This window comes from Anomaloglossus baeobatrachus, chromosome 2 (genome assembly GCF_048569485.1).
Source record: "Anomaloglossus baeobatrachus isolate aAnoBae1 chromosome 2, aAnoBae1.hap1, whole genome shotgun sequence".
NCBI lineage: Eukaryota > Metazoa > Chordata > Amphibia > Anura > Aromobatidae > Anomaloglossus > Anomaloglossus baeobatrachus.
Window position 1 is genome coordinate 489,282 of NC_134354.1, and position 26,514 is coordinate 515,795.

At 46.7% G+C, this 26,514-nt stretch overlaps 1 protein-coding gene across 1 annotated transcript in view; it reads left to right on the top strand.

The window, feature by feature from the left end:
• The window catches only part of SLC37A1 (solute carrier family 37 member 1), a 147,780-nt gene that overhangs the window by 67,763 nt on the left and 53,503 nt on the right, over positions 1-26,514 (top strand). Inside the window, exon 6 of the mRNA XM_075334805.1 lies at positions 17,549-17,684. Within this exon, the coding sequence (XP_075190920.1) occupies positions 17,549-17,684 (136 nt within the window). The remainder of the gene's footprint in view (positions 1-17,548; positions 17,685-26,514) is intronic.

Here is a 26,514-nt window from a genome sequence, read left to right on the forward strand (position 1 = left end):
AGTTTGCTCAGGTCTATCCGGGGGGAACAGTGTCAAAAAGATCGGTGCCTGGTCTGACCACAAGAAGTTGCCTATGGAGGTGTTAGGTTTCCACCTGAGGGCGTGGTGACTTATTAAAAATAGGTCAATTCTGCTATAGGAGTTGTGGGGGTTCGAGAAAAACGTGTAGTCCTTCCCCTGGGGATTCATTATCCTCCAGATGTCCACCAGTTGCAGTCTATTTATTTCTTTTTTCAAAGCCCTCAGTGACCCTCCCGGGACCGCACTCCGTCCCGATGTGGTGTCCATCCCTGGGTTCAGTGTCAGATTAAAGTCCCCTCCTATCACCACCACCCCCTCAGCGAATCCGAACAAGGTTTTCAGGAAAGAGATGCATGCTTTTGCTTGATTCTGACTAGGCGAGTACCATCCCGCGATCGTATAAAGCGTTGAGTTGATTCTGATTTTTATCAGTATGAATCTACCGTTGGGGTCTGTGATTGAATCAATCACAGAGTGACCCAAGTTTTTATGGATCCCTATGGAAACCCCCCTTGAACGCGATTCCGTGTTAGAGCTGTGGTGCCATTCAGTGTAGTACCTATCCTTGATGTTGGGGGTGTGGCCCGTTTTAAAGTGTGTCTCCTCTAGTATCAGTACCTGAATCTTTTGCTTGTGCATACCATATAAAACTTGTGATCTCTTCTGTGGGGTATTAAATCCCCTGATTTTAATGGATCCGAAATTCAGAGATGTCATGTTCAACAAATCCCACTGTCACCGGATGGCGTAGAGCCTGTGTGTCTATTACCGTGTTGTGGTGGCCAGGGGGTACGGGGGGGGGGGCGAGGGGCGGGTGGGGAAAAGGGGAGAAGAGAGAGAGAGAAGAGGAAAGAAGAAAAAAAAAAAATTTGAGGAGGGGGAGGAGGAGTAGGGGAGAGAGAGGGATATGAAGGGGGACAAAAAAGGGGGAGAGGTAAAGAAGGGTTGTTAAAGAAGTATTAGAGGGGAGAAAACAGGAAGTATTTATGGATACTGAGTGAGAAAAGTGTTAGAAAAGACAGTGATGGGGCACTCTCAATTCGAGGGGTACCCCTAGAATCAAAGGGAATATGGAAAGAAGTTTTCCTACCGTACCGCTAGATGGTACTCCCTTTCTTTGGTCAGCGAGCTTTCTACCGAGGAGATCTCCCCCCAGACCGACAGAACCACAATCTGTAACTCAAAGTAAAATATGTTAACAATTAACACCCAACCATTAGGATCATATTCTCAGGTATAACAATAGCGATTATCCCCACTGTATAACCGAGCTCCTTGCATAAAGATATGGACATCCCCCCTATTCCACCACCCCCCCCATTTAGGCTTTCATAAGTGGCAATCGACTGTTTTCACAATGGTGAGCTTAATAGTCCCTGCAGGGGCTTCTTTTCTTCGGTCACGCCGCTTGCCACTTTACGTCGAGTCCCTCCTCCGTCTTGTCGTTCGACAGTCCATTTCCGGGGGGGAACTGGGGAGTGTCTCTGTGGCATAAATTTTTGTTCTCTTGAGTATTGGAGGCTTCTCATCTCATCTCTCCAGGCTCAGTCAATCTCTCCCCTTCTCCTGGGGTCCCGTCCTCTCTGGGGTAGTGGGGGAGCAGGGTACGGGGGTCTCTCCCCCAAAAGACCCGAGGGAAGCTGGGGCCAGTCCCGGATCTCCACCGGCAGCAATCGGAGAGCATTAGTAAAGGCGTCGATTCCTCTGGGGTGGATGAGGGTGTGAACTCTTCTCTCTTGTCGGACCCGTAGGCGGAACAGGAACCCCCATGTGTACGGCAGATTGTGCCGCCGGAGAACATCCAGTAGGGGTCTCAGTGCCTTTCTTTTTTGCAAAGTCCATCTGGATATGTCTGGGAGGATCTGGAGTTGCTTGTCTTGGTGACGGACCATTCCGGCCTCGCGGGCCCGTGCCATGATAGTCTTTTAGCTGGTAGCGATGGACCCTGCAGATCACATCTCTGGGGTATTCTGGGTCAATTGATTTGGGTCCTAAGGCCCTATGGACTCTATCTAGCTCGAGGTTGGTATCCAGGGGGACCTGCAGGAGTGAGTTGAATATATGACGTGTTGTTTTATCCAGCTCCCCCGGCTCAATAGACTCTGGGAGGCCCCGTATTCTTATATTATTTCACCGCCCTCTGTTTTCTGCATCGTTCATTTGATCAGCCAGGTAATGCAGTTGGTAAGAGTGGATTGACAGGTCAGAGGAGTGGGTGTTTAGTGTTTGTGACATAGATGCTGCAGTTGTCTCCACGGTGTTCACTCTTTCCCTCATATGCTGTACATCATCTTTCAGAGCCACCAGTTCCGCTTTGTATGCGTTTTCTAGTCGGGATATGTATTGCTCCATTTCCTCTCGCGATGGCATGTTTTTAATTCTAATGCTTAAGTCCCGAAGGTCTGTCAGGGCCGCCTTTCTCACCGACCTGAGACCTTCATCCCCCAGTTGCATCATCTGATCTTGAATTCCCTGTGGGGAGTGAGCATCTCTCTGGGGGGGGGTTCATATGGTGATGGTGGGGTTCATTCCCCTGCTCCTGGAGTCCCCTCCCTAGCTGCTGGGATGTTTGTGTTGTTTCTGGAGCTGGGGTTGCTCCTTTGTATCCTGGACCAGTAGTCTGGGGGTCCCCCCTCTGATCTGCTGTGGGGGATGGCGTCTGATCTTGCCTATCCCTGCCATCATCTTCCTGTGGTGCTGGCCTGCCTGCTCCTTGTGCTGCAGTGACTCCTTGCGGCGTCTCCCTCTCTGGAGGCTCTGACTGCAACAGAGCCTGAGCACCAACTCTCCCACTGTTCCCTGTCGGGGGGCCTCCCTCCACCTCTGCCCGTGCTGTGGTACCTGGTGCGTCTCTGTCCCCCACCGTGGCGCCATCTTGACCTCGTGGCGTGGGTCCCGCACTTCCCCCATCTCCTCTGACCTGAGCCCGGATCACTGCCAGTCCCTCTCCGTCTGGTACCGCCGCTGCTCTGCTGCCTCTTGCTGCTCCAGGTTTAGCGGTCGGCGGCTGCTGTCCCTCCGTCCCGCCATCTGCCTGTGCCTCCATCACGGGTCCGGGCCTGCGCTGGTCTGCAGGGCCCGCTCCCGACATGAAGCGGGAGATATCCTGGGAGAGGGCTTCTGCTGGTCCCGACGTTCTGGTATGTGCTCCCTTCCTTTTCTTCGCTCCCATGGGGTAATTTGGGTGCTGTGGTAGTCTGATGTTGTGGGATTCTGTCAGCCCAGGGTGGGAGCTTAGCAGACACACGTCTCTACTCCTCCATAGCCAGGCCACGCCCCATTAATGATATTTTATAATGATATTTTACAGTTCTTTATATACCGGAAATATACCGGAAATATGTTTTGATTTAATTTCCATGCATACTACACATGTATTTTTGTTTTTATCAAATTCCATTACTGTGTTTTTATGGTTATGTTTTTATTGTCTATACTACTACGTGTTTCAAATAATATATTTTTGCCCCTTTTCCCCCCCCTTTTTTTCCCTCCTTCCCTTTCTCCGTCTCTTTGCAGTATAAAGATGAGCTCTTTGTCTGATCATCTCTTTTTCGGCACTCCAGCCCTCAGGGAAGACTCTTTCAGTTTTTGTTAGAATTTAAATGTATCATCTTTTCCTTTCTAAGCACGGTCGGGCATGGTCCCGTCCCAGATGTTTCTGAGTAATCTGCTCATGTCCGTTATAATGTATACTTTTTTTTCCATGGCATGATTACATGCAACCCCCCTTTTTTCCCTCAGTTGCTGTGAACTGCGCACGCGCGCTACAGTTGGTTCCCACGCTTCTGAACCTGTTTGACCTCGCTATGTGAGGATCTTGCTACCTTCCATGTGTAGCGCGCCTGCGCTTCGCATTTTTTTCCCACGGCTTGAACTCACTTCACCTCTCTCAGTAAGAGAATCTGTTTCTATCCTCACGCATGCGCACAGTACTTGCCTCTTGTCTTTCTTCATTTGATCCCAAAGATTTGTTTTTAATAGTGTCCATAATACTATACCCTCATCACTTTTTTTCATTTAAATGCACTTTTCACATATGAATTCATTTTGAATTGTTAGACCATTAAGGTCCAACGATTAAATAATAATAATAATAATAATAATAATTTTGCTTGCAAATATAATATATGCTCTGTCACTATACGCAGTGTATTTTCTAGCGTATGTCATTTGCACTAGGGTGCTAATGGTTTTATTGCAGCTGACCATGAGTCACCATTAAGACACTACTATAGATTTTCTGATACTGTAATGGCTGTGAGACAGCCTGTCAACTGCACGGACCTTTACTTTTGGGCTCGTGTTAAACATATAAATCAGTTTCTATGTATCCTCCTATATATATTATTTATATATATTTTTCCTATTTTTATTTATCTTTGGTATTTTCTGATTGTTTTCACGACTTTTACTTATGATGTTATACATGATGGATGTCCCTTTTTGAATCAGTTAGACTAATATGTACCATATGCGATTGTTAAATGTGACTATGACGCGCCTCTACTCCACGTGGCTATGAGTCATTGCTCCATAGCACATGGTGAGCTGACGTCATAGTCAGGGATTTCCTTCCCCTGTCTTCCCTCCCCCTTTTTTTGTATACTGCTTTATAAAAGATCCTTCCTTGGCTTCTGTAAAGTTCTTTTCCCTGAAGAAGGAGACAGTTGGGGTCTCCGAAACGCGTAGGAATGAAATAAAAAGAATCATCTGTTTGACACTAATGTTCGTGGTCTTCAAGCGCGGCGAAAAACCTGTTTTTCCTCCAGTTTCCTTTTGATAATCTACTTGTGCAACAGGGCTGCTGCTGGACCGCTCAGGCACTCACTTATGCTGTTGAAGGAGTTGTGACTGGCACAACCCGATCAGGTGAGTGCACCACTTCTATATGTTTTTTGCCCAGTATATCAGGTAAGAGCCTATTGCGCCTTTTCTCTCCTGTTTAGTTTTCACAGGTGTCAGGGAGTCACTGCTGCTTCACAATGCAGGGGAGGGGTGGCAGGTACAATGCGCAGGTGCAGGGAAGTCACTGCTGCTTCACAATGTAGGGGAGGGGTGGCAGGTACAATGCGCAGGTGCAGGGGAGCCACTGCTGCTTCACAATGCAGGGGAGGGGTGGCAGGTACAATGCGCAGGTGCAGGGGAGCCACTGCTGCTTCACAATGCAGGGGAGGGGTGGCAGGTATAATGCGCAAGTGCAGGGGAGTCACTGCTGCTTCACAGTGCAGGGGAGGAACGGCAGGCAGATTGTGCAGGCATCAGAGAGTCACTGCTGCTTCACAATGCAGGGGAGGGACAGCAGGCAGAATGCACAGGTGTCGGGAGTCATTGCTGCTTCACAATGCAGGGAGAGACGGCAGGCAGAATGTGCAGGCGCCAGGGAGTCACTGTTGCTTCACAATGCAGGGAAGAGACGGCCGGTATAATGCGCAGGTGCTGGGGAGCCACTGCTGCTTTACAATGCAGGGGAGGGATTGCAGGCAGAATGCGCAGGTGTCGGGGAGTCACTGCTGCTTCACAATGCAGGGGAGGGGTGGCAGGTAGAATGCGCAGGTGCAGGGGAGTCACTTCTGCTTCACAATGGAGGGGTGGTGTAACGCCTGCCTAGATCAACAGACTCAGACGGGCTGTAATGGACAGGCTAGAGGGAAGCCACTCAGCAAGCAGGACCCCCAGAACCCTGAAACCCTTTAACCCCTATACAGGGATTTAGAATTACACAGGCCCCTGGAGATCACTACCTGTGGAAGGCTGCAGTCCGATGAGAGTAGTAGTCAGGCAGGGTCAAACCAGGAATAGCAGAACAGGGACAGAATCGGCAGGCAAGGACGTAATCAGAAAACATAGCAGAGGTCAAATCCGGATTGGGCAGTGAGGTACAAAAACAGCAGGCAGGAGGGTAGTCAGAAAACACACAGAAGTCAGCACACAGGAATCACCAAACAGAATAGGGCGGTTCAGGAGCCAGGAAATCAGAATTATCTCTGGCAGTGGTCAGCAGACAGGAGGGGAACTAAGAAGGGTGTGGTGTCTTCCCATTGGCTGTAGCTGAATGCTGGCAACTTCAGCTGGAAGACACACGCCACCCACAGTCATCCAGTGGTACTGCAGATCCAAAGATAACCCAGCCCAGTGGATGATCGGCGCCTGCGCCCACCACTGCCGCTGGCATCGATTCCTCTCCCATCACCAGCACCATCCACGGCAGGAACACGGCGTCGCTTGGCGATCTGAGCAGAAGTCGCTGGAGCGGACTCCGGTGGTGACGTAACAGGTGGCAGGTAGAATGCGCAGGTGCAGGGGAGTCATTGCTGCTTCACAATGCAGGGGAGGGGTGGCAGGTAGAATGTGCAGGTGCAGGGGAGTCATTGCTGCTTCACAATGCAGGGGAGGGGTGGCAGGTAGAATGCGCAGGTGCAGGGGAGTCACTGCTGCTTCACAATGCAGGGGAGGGGTGGCAGGTAGAATGCGCAGGTGCAGGGGAGTCACTGCTGCTTCACAATGCAGGGGAGGGGTGGCAGGTAGAATGTGCAGGTGCAGGGGAGTCATTGCTGCTTCACAATGCAGGGGAGGGGTGGCAGGTAGAATGCGCAGGTGCAGGGGAGTCACTGCTGCTTCACAATGCAGGGCAGGGGTGGCAGGTAGAATGTGCAGGTGCAGGGGAGTCATTGCTGCTTCACAATGCAGGGGAGGGGTGGCAGGTAGAATGCGCAGGTGCAGGGGAGTCATTGCTGCTTCACAATGCAGGGGAGGGGTGGCAGGTAGAATGCGCAGGTGCAGGGGAGTCATTGCTGCTTCACAATGCAGGGGAGGGGTGGCAGGTAGAATGCGCAGGTGCAGGGGAGTCACTGCTGCTTCACAATGCAGGGCAGGGGTGGCAGGTAGAATGCGCAGGTGCAGGGGAGTCATTGCTGCTTCACAATGCAGGGGAGGGGTGGCAGGTAGAATGCGCAGGTGCAGGGGAGTCATTGCTGCTTCACAATGCAGGGGAGGGGTGGCAGGTAGAATGTGCAGGTGCAGGGGAGTCATTGCTGCTTCACAATGCAGGGGAGGGGTGGCAGGTAGAATGCGCAGGTGCAGGGGAGTCACTGCTGCTTCACAATGCAGGGGAGGGGTGGCAGGTAGAATGCGCAGGTGCAGGGGAGTCACTGCTGCTTCACAATGCAGGGGAGGAACAGCAGACAGAATGCGCAGGCATTGGATAGTCACTGCTGCCTCACAATGCAGGGGAGGGACAGAAGGCAGAATGCACAGGTGCCGGGAGTCATTGCTGCCTCACAATGCAGGGAGAGACGGCAGGCAGAATGTGCAGGCACTGGGCAGTCAGTGCTGCTTTACAATGTAGGGAAAGATGGCAGGCAGAATGTGCAGGCACTGGGCAGTCAGTGCTGCTTTACAATGTAGGGAAAGATGGCAGGCAGAATGTGCAGGCACTGGGGAGTCAGTGCTGCTTTACAATGTAGGGAAAGATGGCAGGCAGAATGTGCAGGCACTGGGGAGTCACTGTTTTTCTGCTCCTCATCACTTGATGCTCTGTAATGTTATTGGGTCAGCAAAGCGGTGAGGTCTTTGCTGCTCCTCAGCACTTGGCCTCCCGCTATATAATGTTATGGGGTCAGCAGAGTAGTGGGTCTATTCTGCCCTCTGCTTCTCAGTACTCGGGCCCCCCCCCCGCTCTGTAATGTTATGGGGTCAGCAGAGCAGTGTGGTCTTTTCTGCTCCTCAGCACTCGGCCTGCCGCTCTGTAATGCTCTGGGGTCAGCAGAGCGGTGGGGTCTATTCTGCCCTCTGCTTCTCAGTACTCGGCCCCCCCGCTCTATAATGTTATGGGGTCAGCAGAGCAGTGGGGTCTATTCTGCCCTCTGCTTCTCAGTACTCGGCCCCCCGCTATATAATGTTATGGGGTCAGCAGAGCAGTGGGGTCTATTCTGCCCTCTGCTTCTCAGTACTCGGCCCCCCGCTCTATAATGTTATGGGGTCAGCAGAGCAGTGGTGTCTATTCTGCCCTCTGCTTCTCAGTACTCGGCCCCCCACTCTATAATGTTATGGGGTCAGCAGAGCAGTGGTGTCTATTCTGCCCTCTGCTTCTCAGTACTCGGCCCCCCGCTCTATAATGTTATGGGGTCAGCAGAGCAGTGGTGTATATTCTGCCCTCTGCTTCTCAGTACTCAGCCCCCCGCTCTATAATGTTATGGGGTCAGCAGAGCAGTGGGGTCTATTCTGCCCTCTGCTTCTCAGTACTCGGCCCCCCCGCTCTATAATGTTATGGGGTCAGCAGAGCAGTGGTGTATATTCTGCCCTCTGCTTCTCAGTACTCGGCCCCCGCTCTATAATGTTATGGGGTCAGCAGAGCAGTGGTGTATATTCTGCCCTCTGCTTCTCAGTACTCGGCCCCCCGCTCTATAATGTTATGGGGTCAGCAGAGCAGTGGTGTATATTCTGCCCTCTGCTTCTCAGTACTCGGCCCCCCACTCTATAATGTTATGGGGTCAGCAGAGCAGTGGTGTCTATTCTGCCCTCTGCTTCTCAGTACTCGGCCCCCCGCTCTATAATTTTATGGGGTCAGCAGAGCAGTGGGGTCTATTCTGCCCTCTGCTTCTCAGTACTCAGCCCCCCGCTCTATAATGTTATGGGTCAGCAGAGCAGTGGTGTCTATTCTGCCCTCTGCTTCTCAGTACTCGGCCCCCCGCTCTATAATGTTATGGGGTCAGCAGAGCAGTGGGGTCTATTCTGCCCTCTGCTTCTCAGTACTCAGCCCCCCGCTCTATAATGTTATGGGGTCAGCAGAGCAGTGGGGTCTATTCTGCCCTCTGCTTCTCAGTACTCAGCCCCCCGCTCTATAATGTTATGGGGTCAGCAGAGCAGTGGTGTCTATTCTGCCCTCTGCTTCTCAGTACTCGGCCCCCCGCTCTATAATGTTATGGGGTCAGCAGAGCAGTGGGGTCTATTCTGCCCTCTGCTTCTCAGTACTCAGCCCCCCGCTCTATAATGTTATGGGGTCAGCAGAGCAGTGGTGTCTATTCTGCCCTCTGCTTCTCAGTACTCGGCCCCCCCGCTCTATAATGTTATGGGGTCAGCAGAGCAGTGGGGTCTATTCTGCCCTCTGCTTCTCAGTACTCGGCCCCCCGCTATATAATGTTATGGGGTCAGCAGAGCAGTGGGGTCTATTCTGCCCTCTGCTTCTCAGTACTCGGCCCCCCGCTCTATAATGTTATGGGGTCAGCAGAGCAGTGGTGTCTATTCTGCCCTCTGCTTCTCAGTACTCGGCCCCCCCACTCTATAATGTTATGGGGTCAGCAGAGCAGTGGTGTATATTCTGCCCTCTGCTTCTCAGTACTCGGCCCCCCGCTCTATAATGTTATGGGGTCAGCAGAGCAGTGGGGTCTATTCTGCCCTCTGCTTCTCAGTACTCGGCCCCCCCGCTCTATAATGTTATGGGGTCAGCAGAGCGGTGGTGTCTATTCTGCCCTCTGCTTCTCAGTACTCAGCCCCCCGCTCTATAATGTTATGGGGTCAGCAGAGCAGTGGGGTCTATTCTGCCCTCTGCTTCTCAGTACTCAGCCCCCCCGCTCTATAATGTTATGGGGTCAGCAGAGCGGTGGGGTCTTCTCTTCCCTCTGCTAGTCTTTTGCAGGTGAATACTTTTCTCCATGTAATGTATAGGGTAAATGTTTATGCATGACATGTATAAACAAGTGTTATTGTGTGTAGTGTATATATAGTGGTGTCTGAGGTGTGACTCCATACTGTAGATAAAACTGACAGTAGTCCCAACATGCTGAACAGGTGCAAAACTGAACATGACATGTGACAGCTGCACTCTGAAATGCTAAAGCACAACCCATGAATGTAAGAATATAGATATGTATTACTGCATAAGGAAATCTAGGAAAAATGTTATTTAGCACAAAAATGTCCATTCCTACATGTGCCCAGTAGCCACGTCCAGGCATATGTCATATACTGGGACCTACTGTAAGGGATCAGCTCTGGCAGGCAATGGCAGGGACGCAATAAAGAGGCATACACAGGTTTACAGTCCAAAAAGGTCAGTGTTTTATTCACACTGGACACAAACAAAAGGAAAAGTCCAGCGTGGTAGCAGCAGAACATAAGTCCCAGACATGTCAGTCCATTCAGATGTGGTTTCCCCACAAAGTCTTCTTCAGCGTTCCAGCCCAATCACCCACACACTGAGAAGTTCTTCCTGCCTATTTATGCTGTGCTAATCCTGCACCCGTGCACATTGGGTGTTGCCTCAAAAACCTGAACTAGCAGAGAAGATCCAGGCCAGGAATTGATCTTTTTCCTGCTACTCACCAGTGCAAAAGGCACACGCTAGGAGGAATAGAACTCCCATCTACCACAATACAGTTTACTGCATCACATACCCCCTCCTTTTTTCAACCCTGGTGGGGGGGTGTATGCCTCTTTACTGCGTCCCTGCCATTGCCTACCAGAGCTTATCCCTTACAGTAGGTCCCAGTATAGCTGGATACTAAACTGTGTGCCACTTGAGTTCTACATTTGAGGCATTAGAAAGTCACATTATGTCAAGATTGTACCTAACAGAGAACACCATTAATATCATGTTCTCTGTAACTTTGGAATCGGATACGATGTCTGTGGCCTCTTCAACCATGGCTTGAATCACAGAAATGGCTCTGATACAAGAACTGCAGCCCCGGTGACAGGTCCAGACTACCTAGATAATAAGCTACAGGGCTCTGCTGTAAGTCATGTTCTTGGGCCAATTTAGGCTTCTGTACTGTAATCTTTCTTTCCTCTGTGAGACTACGCTATGCTGACAGAACTTTAGTTTGTTCTCTGCTGGGAAATACAAAAAGAAAATACCGTATTTTTTGGATTATAAAACACACTTTTCCTCCCCAAAATTTGGGAGGAAAATGAGGGGTGCGTTTTAAAATCCGAATATAGCTTACCAGGGGGTGGGTTGTCTGTGCGGCAACCGGGTGCGTGCGGGCGGCCAGGTGCCCGTGGCTGCATGTGGGCAGCCGGGTGCCTGTGGCTGCGTTCGGGCGGCCGGGTGCCTGTGGCTGCGTTCGGGCGGCCGGGTGCCTGTGGCTGCGTTCGGGCGGCCGGGTGCCTGTGGTTGCGTGCGGGCAGCCGGGTGCCTGTCGTTGCCGACTGCCTCTCTGTCCTGGAGGCCGGCTGCCTCTCTGGGCAAGCGGGCGGCCTGCTGGCTGCCACTTTGTGCGGGTGGCTGTGCGGACTGCGGTGGCTGTGCAGCAGGTGTTCCAGTGTGTCCGCCGTCCCAGTTTCAAGTGATGGCGCCGGGAGTCAGCGCCTGCGCAGATGGAGCTCTTGGATGAGAGCTCCATCTACGTAGGCGCCGCTCCAGGTGCCATCATTTAAACCGAGACCATGGACAGGCTGGGACACTCACCACACCGGCCTGCTCCACCACTGACCTGCCGCCACTGCTGTCACCACTGACCCGCAGCCGCCACTGACCCGCTGCCGCCACTACTGACCCGCTGCCGCCACTAACCCGCCGCCGCTGCCACCACTGACCCACTGCGACTGCCAGCACAACCTCTGCCTCCTGTGAGCCCGCTTCACCACCACTGCTGCCTCCCTCCAGTAAGACAACACCGAAGAATAAGACTGACCCTATTTTTATTTTTTTTTACCTTTTTTTTATCTCTAAATTTGGGGTGCTTCTTATAATCCGGTGCGTCTTATAAAATGAAAAATATGGTAGATAATTCCTAACATAAGATGTGATTAAAAACAAAAAGCCGTAAATTATTCACATACTTCATACTAAAGCATCACAACCTTCAGATATGGATGAGTCCATGGTTGCAAAATTGATTAGCATTATCGGTGAATTGTGGGCACCTTGTGATAACACTGTCCATGTATACTATAACCTCTTTGTGTTCATGAAGGGAGAAAAAAAACTACAAAAAAAACAAATACTGGCAGTCTAGGAGCAGAGGCAGGGAATAAAAATTAATTTTCAAAGTAAATCACAATAAAATGCTTTGATTTCCCAACGAAAACGATTATTTGCATACATAATAGACTTCCATGCTCCAGTATCTATTAAGAAATCTAAACTTGTTCAAAGTGAATTTCTTCATTGGTGTAGGATCAGTAAAATAAAAAAACTATAGCAAATTACTTTTTCCAATATCCTAAAATGAGGAAAAATAATTTAAAATTAATTGTTAAATATAGGGAAAACTGTTAATTAAAGCATATATAATACATATATTTTTTCCTACAGTCCTTTAGGTTGTAACAGACAAAAGGACCATGTGCTTTCGGCCATGTTAGTTATGGGGTTTGCTATCCCTCCCTGTAAGGTAACACTTAGGGATACTTTGCACGTTGCGACATCGCTACTGCGATATCGTCAGGGTCAAATCGAAAGTGACACACATCCGGCGCCAGTAACGATGTTGCAATGTGTAAAGCCTAGATGCACCGATAAACGATCGCAAAAGCGTCGAAAATCGGTGATCTGTGTAGTGTCGGTCATTTCCTTAATTTCGCTGCAGCGACAGGTACGATGTTGTTCCTCGTTTCTGCGGCAGCACACATCGCTGTGTATGAAGCCGCAGGAGCGAGGAACATCTCCTTACCTGCATCCAGCAGCTATGCGGAAGGAAGGAGGTGGGCGGGATGTTTACGTCCCGCTCATCTCCGCCCCTTCGCTTCTATTGGCCGCCTGCCGTGTGACGTCGCTGTGACGCCGCACAACCCGCCCCCTTAGGAAGGAGGCGGGTCGCCGGCCAGAGCGATGTCGCAGGGCAGGTGAATGCGTGTGAAGCTGCCGTAGCGATAATGTTCCCTACAGCAGCTATCACAAGATATCGCATGAGCGACGGGGGCGGGTACTATTGCGCTCGGCATCGCTAGCATCGGCTAGCGATGTCGCAGCGTGCAAAGTACCCCTTACTCCTTTTCTTCTATAAGTTTGAATCAAACCCTGCTCCTCCTGTCGCCAATTGTAAAAAAGGTTTGTTTTTTTGTTTTCCCTCTTCAAGACACAAGTCTACAAGGCCCTCCCTATTAGGCTTTTTTTTTTTTTTGCAGAGGCCATAACAGGCATGTCTCAGAGCTATTCAATTCATCCACAAATGGTAAAAAATATATTTTTTTTATCATGGCTTTTTTCTCTGAGGTCCGTCTTTTAAGATTTTTAGATTGCTCCCTCTTGGCTGTCAGATCCAATGCTGCAGGACTTTAAAATATTCATCCCTGAGTCTCAAATCTGCAAATACTCAGTCCCATATCTATTAATTAGATATTCTTTATGACTGTCCCAACTATTAGTTTATTAATACATGCAGTCACCTTTTTCACTTTATATTTGTAAATTCCTCAGGGTTTTCAGTTATCTGACCTGCAGATTGGATATGTCTGGATACTGGAACATGCTTCTTATCTTACTTTTTTATATTCTCCTCCTCACAAATCTACAGATGTGAGGAGATGGTATATTGGCTCCTCCAGCTACCACATGGTTATTCTCACCATTCTTGTTATAATGAACAGTAGCCATTTTACCTGAACACAAACAGACCAGACACCCCCCATCTAGGGGAATCTCAGCATTCAACATTCTTTTGCAATCAATTTCTTCAAATTATCTAAACACTTTTCTCTTTGCTGTCTTTCCTTTGAGCTTCTGTATCTATTTACTATAGCAAGCTTACATACTTGCCCCACAAGCTCCCTCAAAGACTAGATCAGTGCAAGCACTCATTTTCCTATGTAGGTAGGCACCACAGCCAAGATTCTATAATATTCTTAAAAAAATGATATCCAAGTCACCAAAGCCACTTAAAACCCAACAAAAACCCAGTAAATAGACTACAAGATGCCCCTCCATTGTGTTGATCAGACTCAACAGCCAAGCAAGACACAACAACTCGAACAATCCTCCAAGTACAAGCACCACTATGTTTCACACTTAAACACTGATCTCATCCCATGCACACAGTTCATAAAGGCATAGGTCACTTTTCACAGTTCTTGGACCAGACTAATTCAAAATAAAAGATTTGAGATAGACCAATTAAGAAAAGTAAGGCAAGTGTAAGAATAAGCTTCTTACCTTATGCTGCAGCTTTTAGCATTACTTCTTCTAAAGGATCATTCTCACTCGAGATCTGAATCGTATAATGCAGTCTGTCCCAGGTTTCGGCACCAAATTCTGTGAGCAAAATACACTCCTATGCCCCTTGAACTACAAATTAATAAGATTTGTTTTATGAGCGCTCGGGAAATCAATGCAGCACACATGCTTAGTATGGTGTAGTGAAAGAATTATCATTTATTAGTACATGTGACAAGTTTATATAGTGTTACAGACAAAAGATAACTTCGCTCTGAACTATAAAGATACAAGAGAAAAAGATTGCCAATAAATGAGGGATCAACCGGACAATTCTTGGAGGAAAAAATAGTGACAGAACTTTATTAAATGATGACACAAACAAAACACATTAAATATATGAAAAAATACATACAAAAATGTGGAAACAGCCACTTACAAAAGACAAGGACATTTAAAAACAATTAAAACACATAACACTGGACCACCAGGAAAATGCTTTAAATAATATGGATACATGATATGATTCCAATAGAAATCAAAACATGAATACCAACAATACTATATTGACTGAGTAAAGTGCATCAAAGATTATTACACATAGGAGTGTTCACAGACACTGTATAAGCTCAGATACTGCAATATTCCCTGATAGGGATCAGAGGATAAACGATGACAATGCTATGCATGCAATAAAAGATACCTAAAATCACTATGCATAGGAATTTGTAATGGTCCTAATATAGTTCAAATGCAAACATTGTTCCCTCATGAGGACTGTTAAAGAAGATAAACACCCTCAAGAAAATAACACACACCTAATGGAAAACCATACCAGAGGTCTGGAAAAACAAAACATTCCTTCTATTGCCCTTGAAGAAGTCACTATGTGACGAACACGTGGGGATAAGACCACCAGGATGACTAAGTATACTTTCCTTTTCTGGGGGTTTGGTGCTCTTTGACTAGGGTGTGGTTCCATTGTGAAGTACCAATATTTGGGAGACTTTATTTTTTTCCAGACCTCTAGTATGGCTTTCCACCTTGTTTGAGGTGGGTGTAGTATATACACAGTAATATAGGAGGTGTATTTGTAGAAACAGCAGTGCATGAGGTGTGTATACACTATAGTGTGAGGTGGGTGTAGTGTATGAGGGGTGTAGTGTGTGTATATACAGTAATGTACGAGGTGTGTATACAGTAGTGTATGAGTTGTATATATTGTATATACAGTAGTTGGAGCTGTGTGTAGTGTATATAGTGTATGAGGTGTATGTACAGTAGTGTATGAGGTGTGTGTATATACAGTAATGTACGAAGTGTGTGTATATATACAGTAGTGTGAGGTGTGTGTGTATATACAGTAGTGTATGAGGGGGGTGTAGTGTGTGTGTATATACAGTAATGTACGAGGTATGTATATAGTGTACAAGGTGTGTGTATATTGTATATACAGTATTGTATGAGGTGTGTGTGTATATACAGTAGTGTATGAGGTGTGTGTGTGTGTATATATACAGTAGTGTGAGGTGTGTGTATATATACAGTAGTGTGAGGTGTGTGTGTATACAGTAGTGTATGAGGGGGGTGTAGTGTGTGTATATACATTAATGTACGAGGTATGTATATAGTAGTGTACAAGGTGTGTGTATATTGTATATACAGTATTGTATGAGGTGTGTGTATATACAGTAGTGTATGTATTGTATGTACAATAGTGAGGTGGTGTGTGTGTGTGTATATTTACAGTAGTGTACTAGGTGTGTATATATACAGTAGTGTATGAGGTGTGTGTCTGTATATACAGGTGTATGAGGTATGTATATACAGTAGTGTGTGTGTATATTGTATGTACAGTAGTGAGGTGGGTGTAGTGTGTATACACAGTAGTGTACTAGGTGTGTGTATATATACAGTAATGTATAAGGTGTGTGTATATACAGTAGTGTATGTATTGTATGTACAGTAGTGAGGTGGGTGTAGTGTGTATATACAGTAGTGTGAGGTATGTCTAGTGTATATACAGTAGTGTGAGGTATGTCTAGTGTATATATAGTAGTGTGAGGTATGTCTAGTGTATATATAGTAGTGTATGAGGTGTGTATATACAGTAGTGTATGAGGTGTGTATATACAGTAGTGTATGAGGTGTGTATATACAGTAGTGTATGAGGTGTGTATATATAGTAGTGTATGAGGTGTGTATATACAGTAGTGTCTGGTGTGTGTATATACAGTAGTTTATATACAGTGGTGTATGAAGTGTTTATAGCATGTAGTAACTGTAGTGTTGCTTCCTCTCCATACAGTGGGATGATTGGAGAACGTTTACCTCTGCGCTATTTCCTTTCTTCTGGCATGGTACAGTAGTGTATGAGGTGTGTATATACAGTAGTGTATGAGGTGTGTGTATATACAGTAGTGTATGAGGTGTGCATATACAGTAGTGTATGAGGTGTGTATATACAGTAGTGAGGTGGGTGTAGTGTGTATATACAGTAGTGTGAGGTATGTCTAGTGTATATATAGTAGTGTATGAGGTGTGTATATACAGTAGTTTATATACAGTGGTGTATGAAGTGTTTATAGCATGTAGTAACTGTAGTGTTGCTTCCTCTCCATACAGTGGGATGATTGGAGAACGTTTACCTCTGCGCTATTTCCTTTCTTCTGGCATGGTACAGTAGTGTATGAGGTGTGTATATACAGTAGTGTGAGGTATGTCTAGTGTATATACAGTAGTCTGGTGTGTGTATATACAGTAGTTTATATACAGTGGTGTATGAAGTGTTTATAGAATGTAGTAACTGTAGTGTTGCTTCCTCTCCATACAGTGGGATGATTGGAGAACGTTTACCTCTGCGCTATTTCCTTTCTTCTGGCATGGTACAGTAGTGTATGAGGTGTGTATATACAGTAGTGTGAGGTATGTCTAGTGTATATACAGTAGTGTCTGGTGTGTGTATATACAGTAGTTTATATACAGTGGTGTATGAAGTGTTTATAGCATGTAGTAACTGTAGTGTTGCTTCCTCATACAGTGGGATGATTGGACAACGTTTACCTCTGCGCTATTTCCTTTCTTCTGGCATGGTACAGTAGTGTATGAGGTGTGTATATACAGTAGTGTATGAGGTGTGTATATACAGTAGTGTATGAGGTGTGTATATACAGTAGTGAGGTGGGTGTAGTGTGTATATACAGTAGTGTGAGGTATGTCTAGTGTATATATAGTAGTGTATGAGGTGTGTATATACAGTAGTGTGAGGTATGTCTAGTGTATATATAGTAGTGTATGAGGTGTGTATATACAGTAGTGTATGAGGTGTGTATATACAGTAGTGTCTGGTGTGTGTATATACAGTAGTTTACATACAGTGGTGTATGAAGTGTTTATAGCATGTAGTAACTGTAGTGTTGCTTCCTCATACAGTGGGATGATTGGAGAACGTTTACCTCTGCGCTATTTCCTTTCTTCTGGCATGGTGGCCAGTGGTTTCTTCACTGTCCTATTTGGATTGGGATATTTCTACAACATCCACAACCTGACCTACTACATCATCATCCAGGTGAGTATTTGATAAGGGAGGCATAATTTAGGGTGGTGCAATTGAAGTTATGGATCCACGTCTTAAGCCCGTCTGCATTCCAAATCCTGAGTCATTTGTCAGTTGCGCGCTGTTCGTCCAGACAGGTCAGCGATGTGCGAGATATTCAGGGATCTGCATAGAAAATATGACTGGTTTAATTACGGAAGTTCAGATACATTTATAGAAATCAGTTGGCTAGGAGCCATGAATACGTAACACGTCTCCTATTGGGTAAACTGCAAAAAGAGCTTTTTTTGAGATATATATATGCAAATGTGTTTCATCATTTTATAGTTTATAAGTCAGCATGAATCACTTATGACCAGAAAGTCCTGTATCTGAGTACAGTTAAAATGCCATTTTGAGTCCTGTTTTTGGATATCTTCATATGGTCAGTATTCAGAATTATAACAGTCCATAACCATATCCATAACATTCCCCCCTTTGGAGATAGTCAAAAATGTTTTCCTACTTGCATCAAGTCTATCGATCTGTACTAATGCCGATGGTTACCTCACTTGCCTACGAGATAACCCATCCCTTGTGGATGAACCTCCTCACCCAACAAACTATGCATAGGAAGTCAGATCCTGTCCGTATCCCCTTGACTGTCCTCATGGCTTTGTTCCACGTTGGCGCACGTTATTCGGGGGGGAAAGGAAGTGGTTCATGGGCTTATAGACAGCCATCTCCTGATCTGGATCTGGTTTGAATATGGAGTGCAGGTGAAAACTGAAGAACGTACTGTATGTTAGTCAAATGTTTAATTAAACAACAAGTTTAGTTAAAGTATCTGGGGGTACTTCTAAACAGGATTTTATAGGGTCTGGACTTAGTGGTCCCTGCTGGGGTGTGTCTGACACTAAACAACGCAAGGGGAAGACTTTCATGCCCTTGTTTCCTAAACTGCCCCAACCTCTCAACCCTCCCACTATTCTGTGGATGGTATGGGGTGTGTAGGGTCAGTTCTGTTCCCAAGGCCTGCCATATCTCTTTGGCTGGCAGTAAAAGCAGGTCTCTGGCTACTTTCTATGGTCTCCGGGAGCCCACAGCAGCACACCATCTCCATCCTCTTCTTCTGAGACTTGCTTTTGTAGGCTCAGGACAATGTTTTCTCAAGACTTTCCATCTTTCCTTTCTTCTTCACATCAGGATCACTTAAGGAGCACAGATTGGCTGACTATTTCTGTGATAAGTGGTCGCATTGCTGATTCTTTGGCTGTTCTGTCCGCGAGGGCATTTCTTACTGCTTCCCTTGATTCCTACAATGTAGGCCTGAACCCTGCTCACCGCAACTGTCAGGCAATAGCAAAGCTTCTTCTATGGCGTACAGTTCCATTGGCGGTGATCAAGTCTCTTGTCTTCCATACAGAGTAGATGTTGGCTGCCATCTTGCAGGCTTCAGTGAGAGTACATACCTCCGCTTCTTGTGCAGACAGGGATGCAGGTAGCAACTGCTCTATCAGCACCACGTCTTCTGCAACCACCACCACACCCGTGTGGAACCGTCCTTCTTGATCTGCATATCTCGATCCATCCACAAAGGGGTTAAGTCAGGGTCTTCCAAGGGTGTATCTGTCACTTTATCGAATCCAGAGGTTTCCTGCCTCAGGAGAGCAAGGCAATCATGTAGAGCTATGCCAGAATTGACTACTTCTTCCTCCAAGGTGTCAGAGGTGGGACACCCTTATCAGATGGCACCCAACGTCACCTAAGAGGAAAAGTCTGGATGAAAGGCAGCCGTGCTGTCATCTCCGTTTCCAGACGGAACGCATGAGAGGGGATATTTCGCAACTTCGCAAAAAAGGTAAGAAAATTTCTTATCTTACCTGACTGACCTCTCATATGTTTCCGTTTGAAAGGGGGGGGTGTCGGCTGCCCCAGTCCAGACACCCGTTCTCTATGAGATAAAAGTCCTAGTGCGAATCCGGTTGTAATATCTTTTAAAACGTCTGCATAATGTAATGTGTAATGTGTGTCTTTATCTGTTCCGTGAAAAAGCAGAAGTTGTGAACTCCGTTGCTTTTAGAAAAAAAAAGAGGAAGTTTTACTTTCAAGAAGTTAACTGTTTACGGCTACATCTTTCTGTGATGTGTCCAATAATTGAAATAATTGATAAGTCTGGGGGCCCTAGTCTTCCAGGAATAGAGGAGACAGAAGGTGGGGTTTTAGTGATTACCAGCAGAGTACTGAGGTGATGGTAAAGAGCCCTGGCTGTATCTCAGTGGACATTAATGTGTTTTTTCGTGATTCTAGGAGAAAAATAGCATTAGGGAAAATCCTTAACCTCAGTCTTGATCAAGTTTCTGAGTTTTGGATGGACCGTCCTTATGAGGTGTATGTAGTGTAAACAGACTTTGGTACTTGTAATATCAATGTATGGCTGGTGTATAGTGACGGTGGATGAAATGTTTTGCCACCTACTGTACGTGATACTTGTTTTGGCATGCACCCTGATTCTTTCTGGAAACATTCACGCTGGAGTAGCGGTAGACGATCTTGTTGTGTTGGTGTTTTGTCAACTGAGATAGAATCTAGACCTTTGTATAATCCTTTGAATGTTCGCAGTTTCCGGTAAATAAGGAATAGGGGAACACCTGAGAAGTGTTGAAATTGCAAAAAAGAGAAGTGTCAGTTTTTCTATTTGAAGATCTGTGAAACGAGGTTAAATGAAACCAGCAAATTAGCATGAAGGAATTTGTGACAGAAGATAAGAAGTATGTTGGAAAAAAATGGAAAATTCTCCTTGGGGGTAGGAATGGCTGCCCCAGGGGGGAGACTAGATGAGGAGAGATTGAGGTAAAGGATGTGATATTGATAGAACATGAAGGGAAGTGAAAATATTGAGATGGATTGAAGAAATATAATTCTGAATCTAGTACACTATATGTATATTGCCTGTCTGTGAAAATGGCTTCTCTCAGGCCCACTAGAAGGCAACGTCCTCCACCCTATAAGCTGTCCCCATAGGTTGGACTTGTGTACTGTCTGTAAAGCACTGTGTCCACATAAGCTCACCCCATTTTTTCCTGTCCTGAATGTAGATGGCATGCCCCATGTCCCTCCCTCTCCGTCTCTTCAAACACCATTTTATCCTAGACAACACCTAGTTCCTCTTTAGCTCGCCATTTTAACTCAGTCACTCATACTTCCTTTTTTCAGCCGCCATCTTAGGACCCAAAGCCACTGCTCTGTTTATTGCTGGTGCAGCAGAGGCTGCAGAGGAGGGACATAAAGGCCTGAAATCCACACTGCGTTTTTTTTGGTCATAAATGCGTTTGTGCCCCATTGTGTTCCCACTAATGAACTTTAACAGAGGACATTGCTAATAATCCAGTGAAAACCTTTTTACTTCACTTTTGCATGTTTGTTTTTGCGGTACCTAGTATATAATGTATTACACCACCTCAATGGACTGCTCACTATTTTGTTCTATTGGACATTGAATATTTTTCTGCCTATGGCAGTTGGTACTTAGCCTAGTTTTGAGATAATCTCTCTTGTACATTATCCTGCGCGGTATCCTGCACAAGAGTTTCCTGATGTAGAGGGTGGAGGATCATGTGGTCATAAGGGAATGTTGATCATCAGGAGTTGGCATATATTAGGGTTTTTGCTGGCAGCACCCAGTGATCTATTCTATCCTTTAGTGTCTTAGCAGGGCCTCTCTTTGCTTAAGTCTATCCCTAACCAACTGTGTATTATTTACTTCTTATATCATCGTCCTTATATGTTGGGGGCTTTAACGATCTCCTTGGAGCTGCTCTGAGGCAAGTTAGGATTTCTTCTTCATTGAGGCTAGCTAGTTTCTTAGGCGGTGACAAGGCAACCTTTTGTATTAGGCCTCTGAGAGCCCATATGCAAACAACTTCAGCTGGTAACTCCTGATTACAGAGTGAAGGACCAAGACACTCTTTCAAGGGGCAAGAGGTGTGGAGATGAATCTAGCAGCTTCCAAGACCACCCCACATACAAATGTGCTGCATTCACAGTCACCTGAAGAGTATCCTCACGTTATCTCCAGTCCTGGGCCTGCCTGACTACCTGAAGTCATTCTGCCTGTTGCCATGGTGGAAGACAGCGGCCCTTTGGATACTACTCAGCCAGATTGGATCTAGTCATCTGAGAAACACCAACCTAAATCACCAGCTGAAGATCAATGCTCTGCATGACGTCACTGCTCCCTGACAATGTCGCCATCTCCCGAAGTGGGGTCCTTAATCCTGCTACACTTCTCCTTCTTCCAAGGGGGGAGTGTCCCACCTCTGACACCTTGGTGGAAGAGGTAGTCAATTCTGGCATAGCTCTACATGATTGCCTTGCTCTCCTGAGGCAGGAAACCTCTGGATTCGATAGTGATGGATACACCCTTGGAAGACCCCAACTTAACCCCTTTGCTGATGAATCAAGATATGCAGATCAAGAAGGACGGTTCCCCATGAGTATGGTGGTGGTAGCAGAAGACGCTGTGCTGATAGAGCAGTTGCTATCCGCATCCCCGTCTGCACAAGAAGAAGAGGTATGTGCTCTCACTGAAGCCTGCAAGATGGCAGCCAACATCTTACCCTAATGCTATTCTTCTCCTAGCATCATGAAAGAACACATTATCATCCAATAAATACAGCCAGGGCTCTTACCATCAGCCAGTACTTAGCAGGAAACTGCTGAAAACCCCCCTTTTCAAATCTTCTCTCAATGGAAGACCAGGATCCCCAGACCTTATCAATTACATCAATTATTGATTGGACCGTCACACGTAGATGTAGCCGTAAACCGTTAACTTCTCTAAAGTTCTAGTTCCTCATTTCACACAAGACAGCTGGGTGCAGTAATCATAACTCACCTCCGCTTTCTACGAGCAACTCTGCCATTTCCAGACAAAAGACGAACCAACACAAACTGACATAAAATGCAGGTGTCTGAACTCGCCAATTACACAGTTAAAAATAGTTCTTCATATTACTCGCTTCATACCAGAATTCAGCTAATATCAAGAGTTCCCCTTTTTCTCTAAAACCAACGGAGCTTAATATTTCCGCTTTTTCACGGAATAGATAAAGACACACATTACAACGTTACATTAGGCAGACGTTTTAAGAGATAAGAGATATTATGACAAGATTCGCACTAGGACTTTTATCTCACAGAGATCGGTGAACAGGTGCCTGGACTCGGGCAGCCGACACCCCCCCTTCGAAATGGAAACACGAGAGTTTATAAGGTAAGATAAGAAATTTTCTTACCTTTTTGTGGAGTTGCGCAATCTCCCCCCTCGTGTGGTCCGTTTGGAAAGTGAAGGTGACAGCACGGCTGTCTTTCGTCCAGATGTTTCGTCCTAGGAGACGTTTGGCACCATCTGAATAGGGGGACATAATTTAGGGTGATGCAATTCAAGTTATGCATCCACATCTTAAACCCGTCTGCATTCCAAATCATGAGTCATTTGTCAGTTGCATGCATGCTATTCGTCCACACAGATAAGAGATGACCACAAATCTTGGTAGGAAATATGACTGGTTTATTTATGGAAGTTCAGATACATTTAAAGAAATCAGTTGGATAGGAACCAAGAATACGTAACACCTCTCCTATTGGGTAAACGGCAAAAAGAGCTTATTTTGAGATGTATACAGTGCTGGCCAAAAGTATTGGCACCCCTGCAATTCTGTCAGATAATACTCAGTTTCTTCTTGAAAATGATTGCAATCACAAATTCTTTGGTATTGTTATCTTCATTTATTTTGCTTGCAATGAAAAAACACAAAAGAGAATGAAACAAAAATCAAATCATTGATCATTTCACACACAACTCAAAAAATGGGCCAGACAAAAGTATTGGCACCCTTAGCCTAATACTTGGTTGCACAACCTTTATCCAAAATAACTGCGAACAACCGCTTCCGGTAACCATCAATGAGTTTCTTACAATGCTTTGCTGGAATTTTAGACCATTCTTCTTTGGCAAACTGCTCCAGGTCCCTGAGATTTGAAGGGGGCCTTCTCCAAACTGCTCCAGGTCCCTGAGATTTGAAGGGGGCCTTCTCCAAACTGCCATTGTGAGATCTCTCCACAGGTGTTCTATGGGGTTCAGGTCTGGACTCATTGCTGGCCACTTTAGTAGTCTCCAGTGCTTTCTCTCAAACCATTTTCTAGTGCTTTTTGAAGTGTGTTTTGGGTCATTGTCCTGCTGGAAGACCCATGACCTCTGAGGATGACCCAGCATTCTCACACTGGGCCCTACATTATGCTGCAAAATTTGTTGGTAGTCTTCAGACTTCATAAAGCCATGCACACGGTCAAGCGGTCCAGTGCCAGAGGCAGCAAAGCAACCCCAAAACATCAGGGAACCTCTGCCACGTTTGACTGTAGGGACCGTGTTCTTTTCTTTGAATGCCTCTTTTTTTTCCTGTAAACTCTATGTTGATGGCTTTTCCCAAAAAGCTCTACTGTTGTCTCATCTGACCAGAGAACATTCTTCCAAAACGTTTTAGGCTTTCTCAGGTAAGTTTTGGCAAACTCCAGCCTGGCTTTTTTATGTCTCGGGGTAAGAAGTGGGGTCTTCCTGGGTATCCTACCATACAGTCCCTTTTCATTCAGACGCTGACGGATAGTACGGGGTGACACTGTTGTACCCTCGGACTGCAGGGCAGCCTGAACTTGTTTGGATGTTAGTCGAGGTTCTTTATCCACCATCCGCACAATCTTGCGTTGAAATCTCTCGTCAATTTTTCTTTTCCTTCCACATCTATGGAGGTTACCACAGTGCCATGGGCTTTACACTTCTTGATGACACTGTGCACCGTAGACACAGGAACTTTCAGGTCTTTGGAGATGGACTTCTTGCCTTGAGATTGCTCATGCTTCCTCACAATTTGGATTCTCAAGTCCTCAGACAGTTCTTTGGTCTTCTTTCTTTTCTCCATGCTCAATGTGGTGCACACAAGGACACAGGACAGAGGTTGCGTCAACTTTAATCCATGTCAACTGGCTGCAAGTGTGATTTAGTTATTGCCAGCACCTGTTAGGTGCCACAGGTAAGTTACAGGGGCTGTTATTACACAAATTACAGAAGCAGCACAGGATTTTTCAAACCGTGCCAATACTTTTGTCCACTCCCTTTTTATGTTTGGTGTGGAATTATATCTAATTTGGCTTTATGACAATTTTTTTTTTTTTTTTTTATTGAAGACAAATTAAATGAAGATAATAATACCAAAGAATTTGTGATTGCAATCATTTTCAGGAAGAAACTGAGTATTATCTGACAGAATTGCAGGGGTGCCAATACTTTTGGCCAGCACTGTATATGTTTCATCATTTTATATTAGGCTAAATCAGCATGAATCACTTATGACCAGAAAGTCCTGCATCTGAGTACAGTTCAAACACCATTTTGAGTCCTGTTTTTGGATTTCTTCATATAATACTGAATGCTGTTCATAACAGTCCATAACCATGTCCATACCAACCCAATGCCGTTCACCAGTGTGACCCCAGGGGGATGTACAGACACTGGGATCTCACCCGATGCCGTGCACCAGTGTGACCTTGTGGGGGATGTACAGACACTGGGATCTCACCCGATGCCGTGCACCAGTGTGACCTTGTGGGGGATGTACAGACACTGGGATCTCCCCCGATGCCGTGCACCAGTGTGACCTTGTGGGGGATGTACAGACACTGGGATCACACCCGATGCCGTGCACCAGTGTGACCTTGTGGGGGATGTACAGACACTGGGATCACACCCGATGCCATGCACCAGTGTGACCCCAGGGGGATGTACAGACACTGGGATCACACCCGATGCCGTGCACCAGTGTCACCTTGTGGGGGATGTACAGACACTGGGATCACACCCGATGCCGTGCACCAGTGTGACCTTGTGGGGGATGTACAGACACTGGGATCACACCCGATGCCGTTCACCAGTGTGACCCCAGGGGGATGTACAGACACTGGGATCTCACCCGATGCCGTGCACCAGTGTGACCTTGTGGGGGATGTACAGACACTGGGATCACACCCGATGCCGTGCACCAGTGTCACCTTGTGGGGGATGTACAGAAACTGGGATCTCAGCTGCTGCCATACACCAGTGTGACCCCAGGGGGATGTACAGACACTGGGATCACACGCGATGCCGTGCACCAGTGTGACACCCCCCCCCCCAGGGGCATGTACAGACACTGGGATCACACGCGATGCCGTGCACCAGTGTGATCCCGGGGGGATGTACAGACACTGGGATCACACCCAATGCCGTACACCAGTGTGACCCTGGGGGCGGATGTACAGACACTGTGATCTCACCTGATGCCATACACCAGTGTGACCCTAGGGGGATGTACAGACACTGTGATCTCACCTGATGCCATACACCAGTGTGACCCTGGGGGCGGATGTACAGAAATTGGGACGGCACCCAATGCCGTACACCAGTGTGACCCTAGGGGGATGTACAGACACTGTGATCTCACCTGATGCCATACACCAGTGTGACCCTAGGGGGATGTACAGACACTGTGATGTCACCTGATGCCATACGCCAGTGTGACCCTGGGGGCGGATGTACAGAAATTGGGATGGCACCCAATGCCGTACACCAGTGTGACAACCCCCCAGGGGCATGTACAGACACTGGGATCACACCCGATGCCGTGCACCAGTGTGACCTTGGGGGATGTACAGAGACTGGGATTACACCCAATGCCGTACACCAGTGTGAACCCGGAGGGATGTACAAACACTGGGATCATGCTCGCAGCAGAGCCTGGACCCGGGGTCATTAGTCTGGGTGTGCGAAATG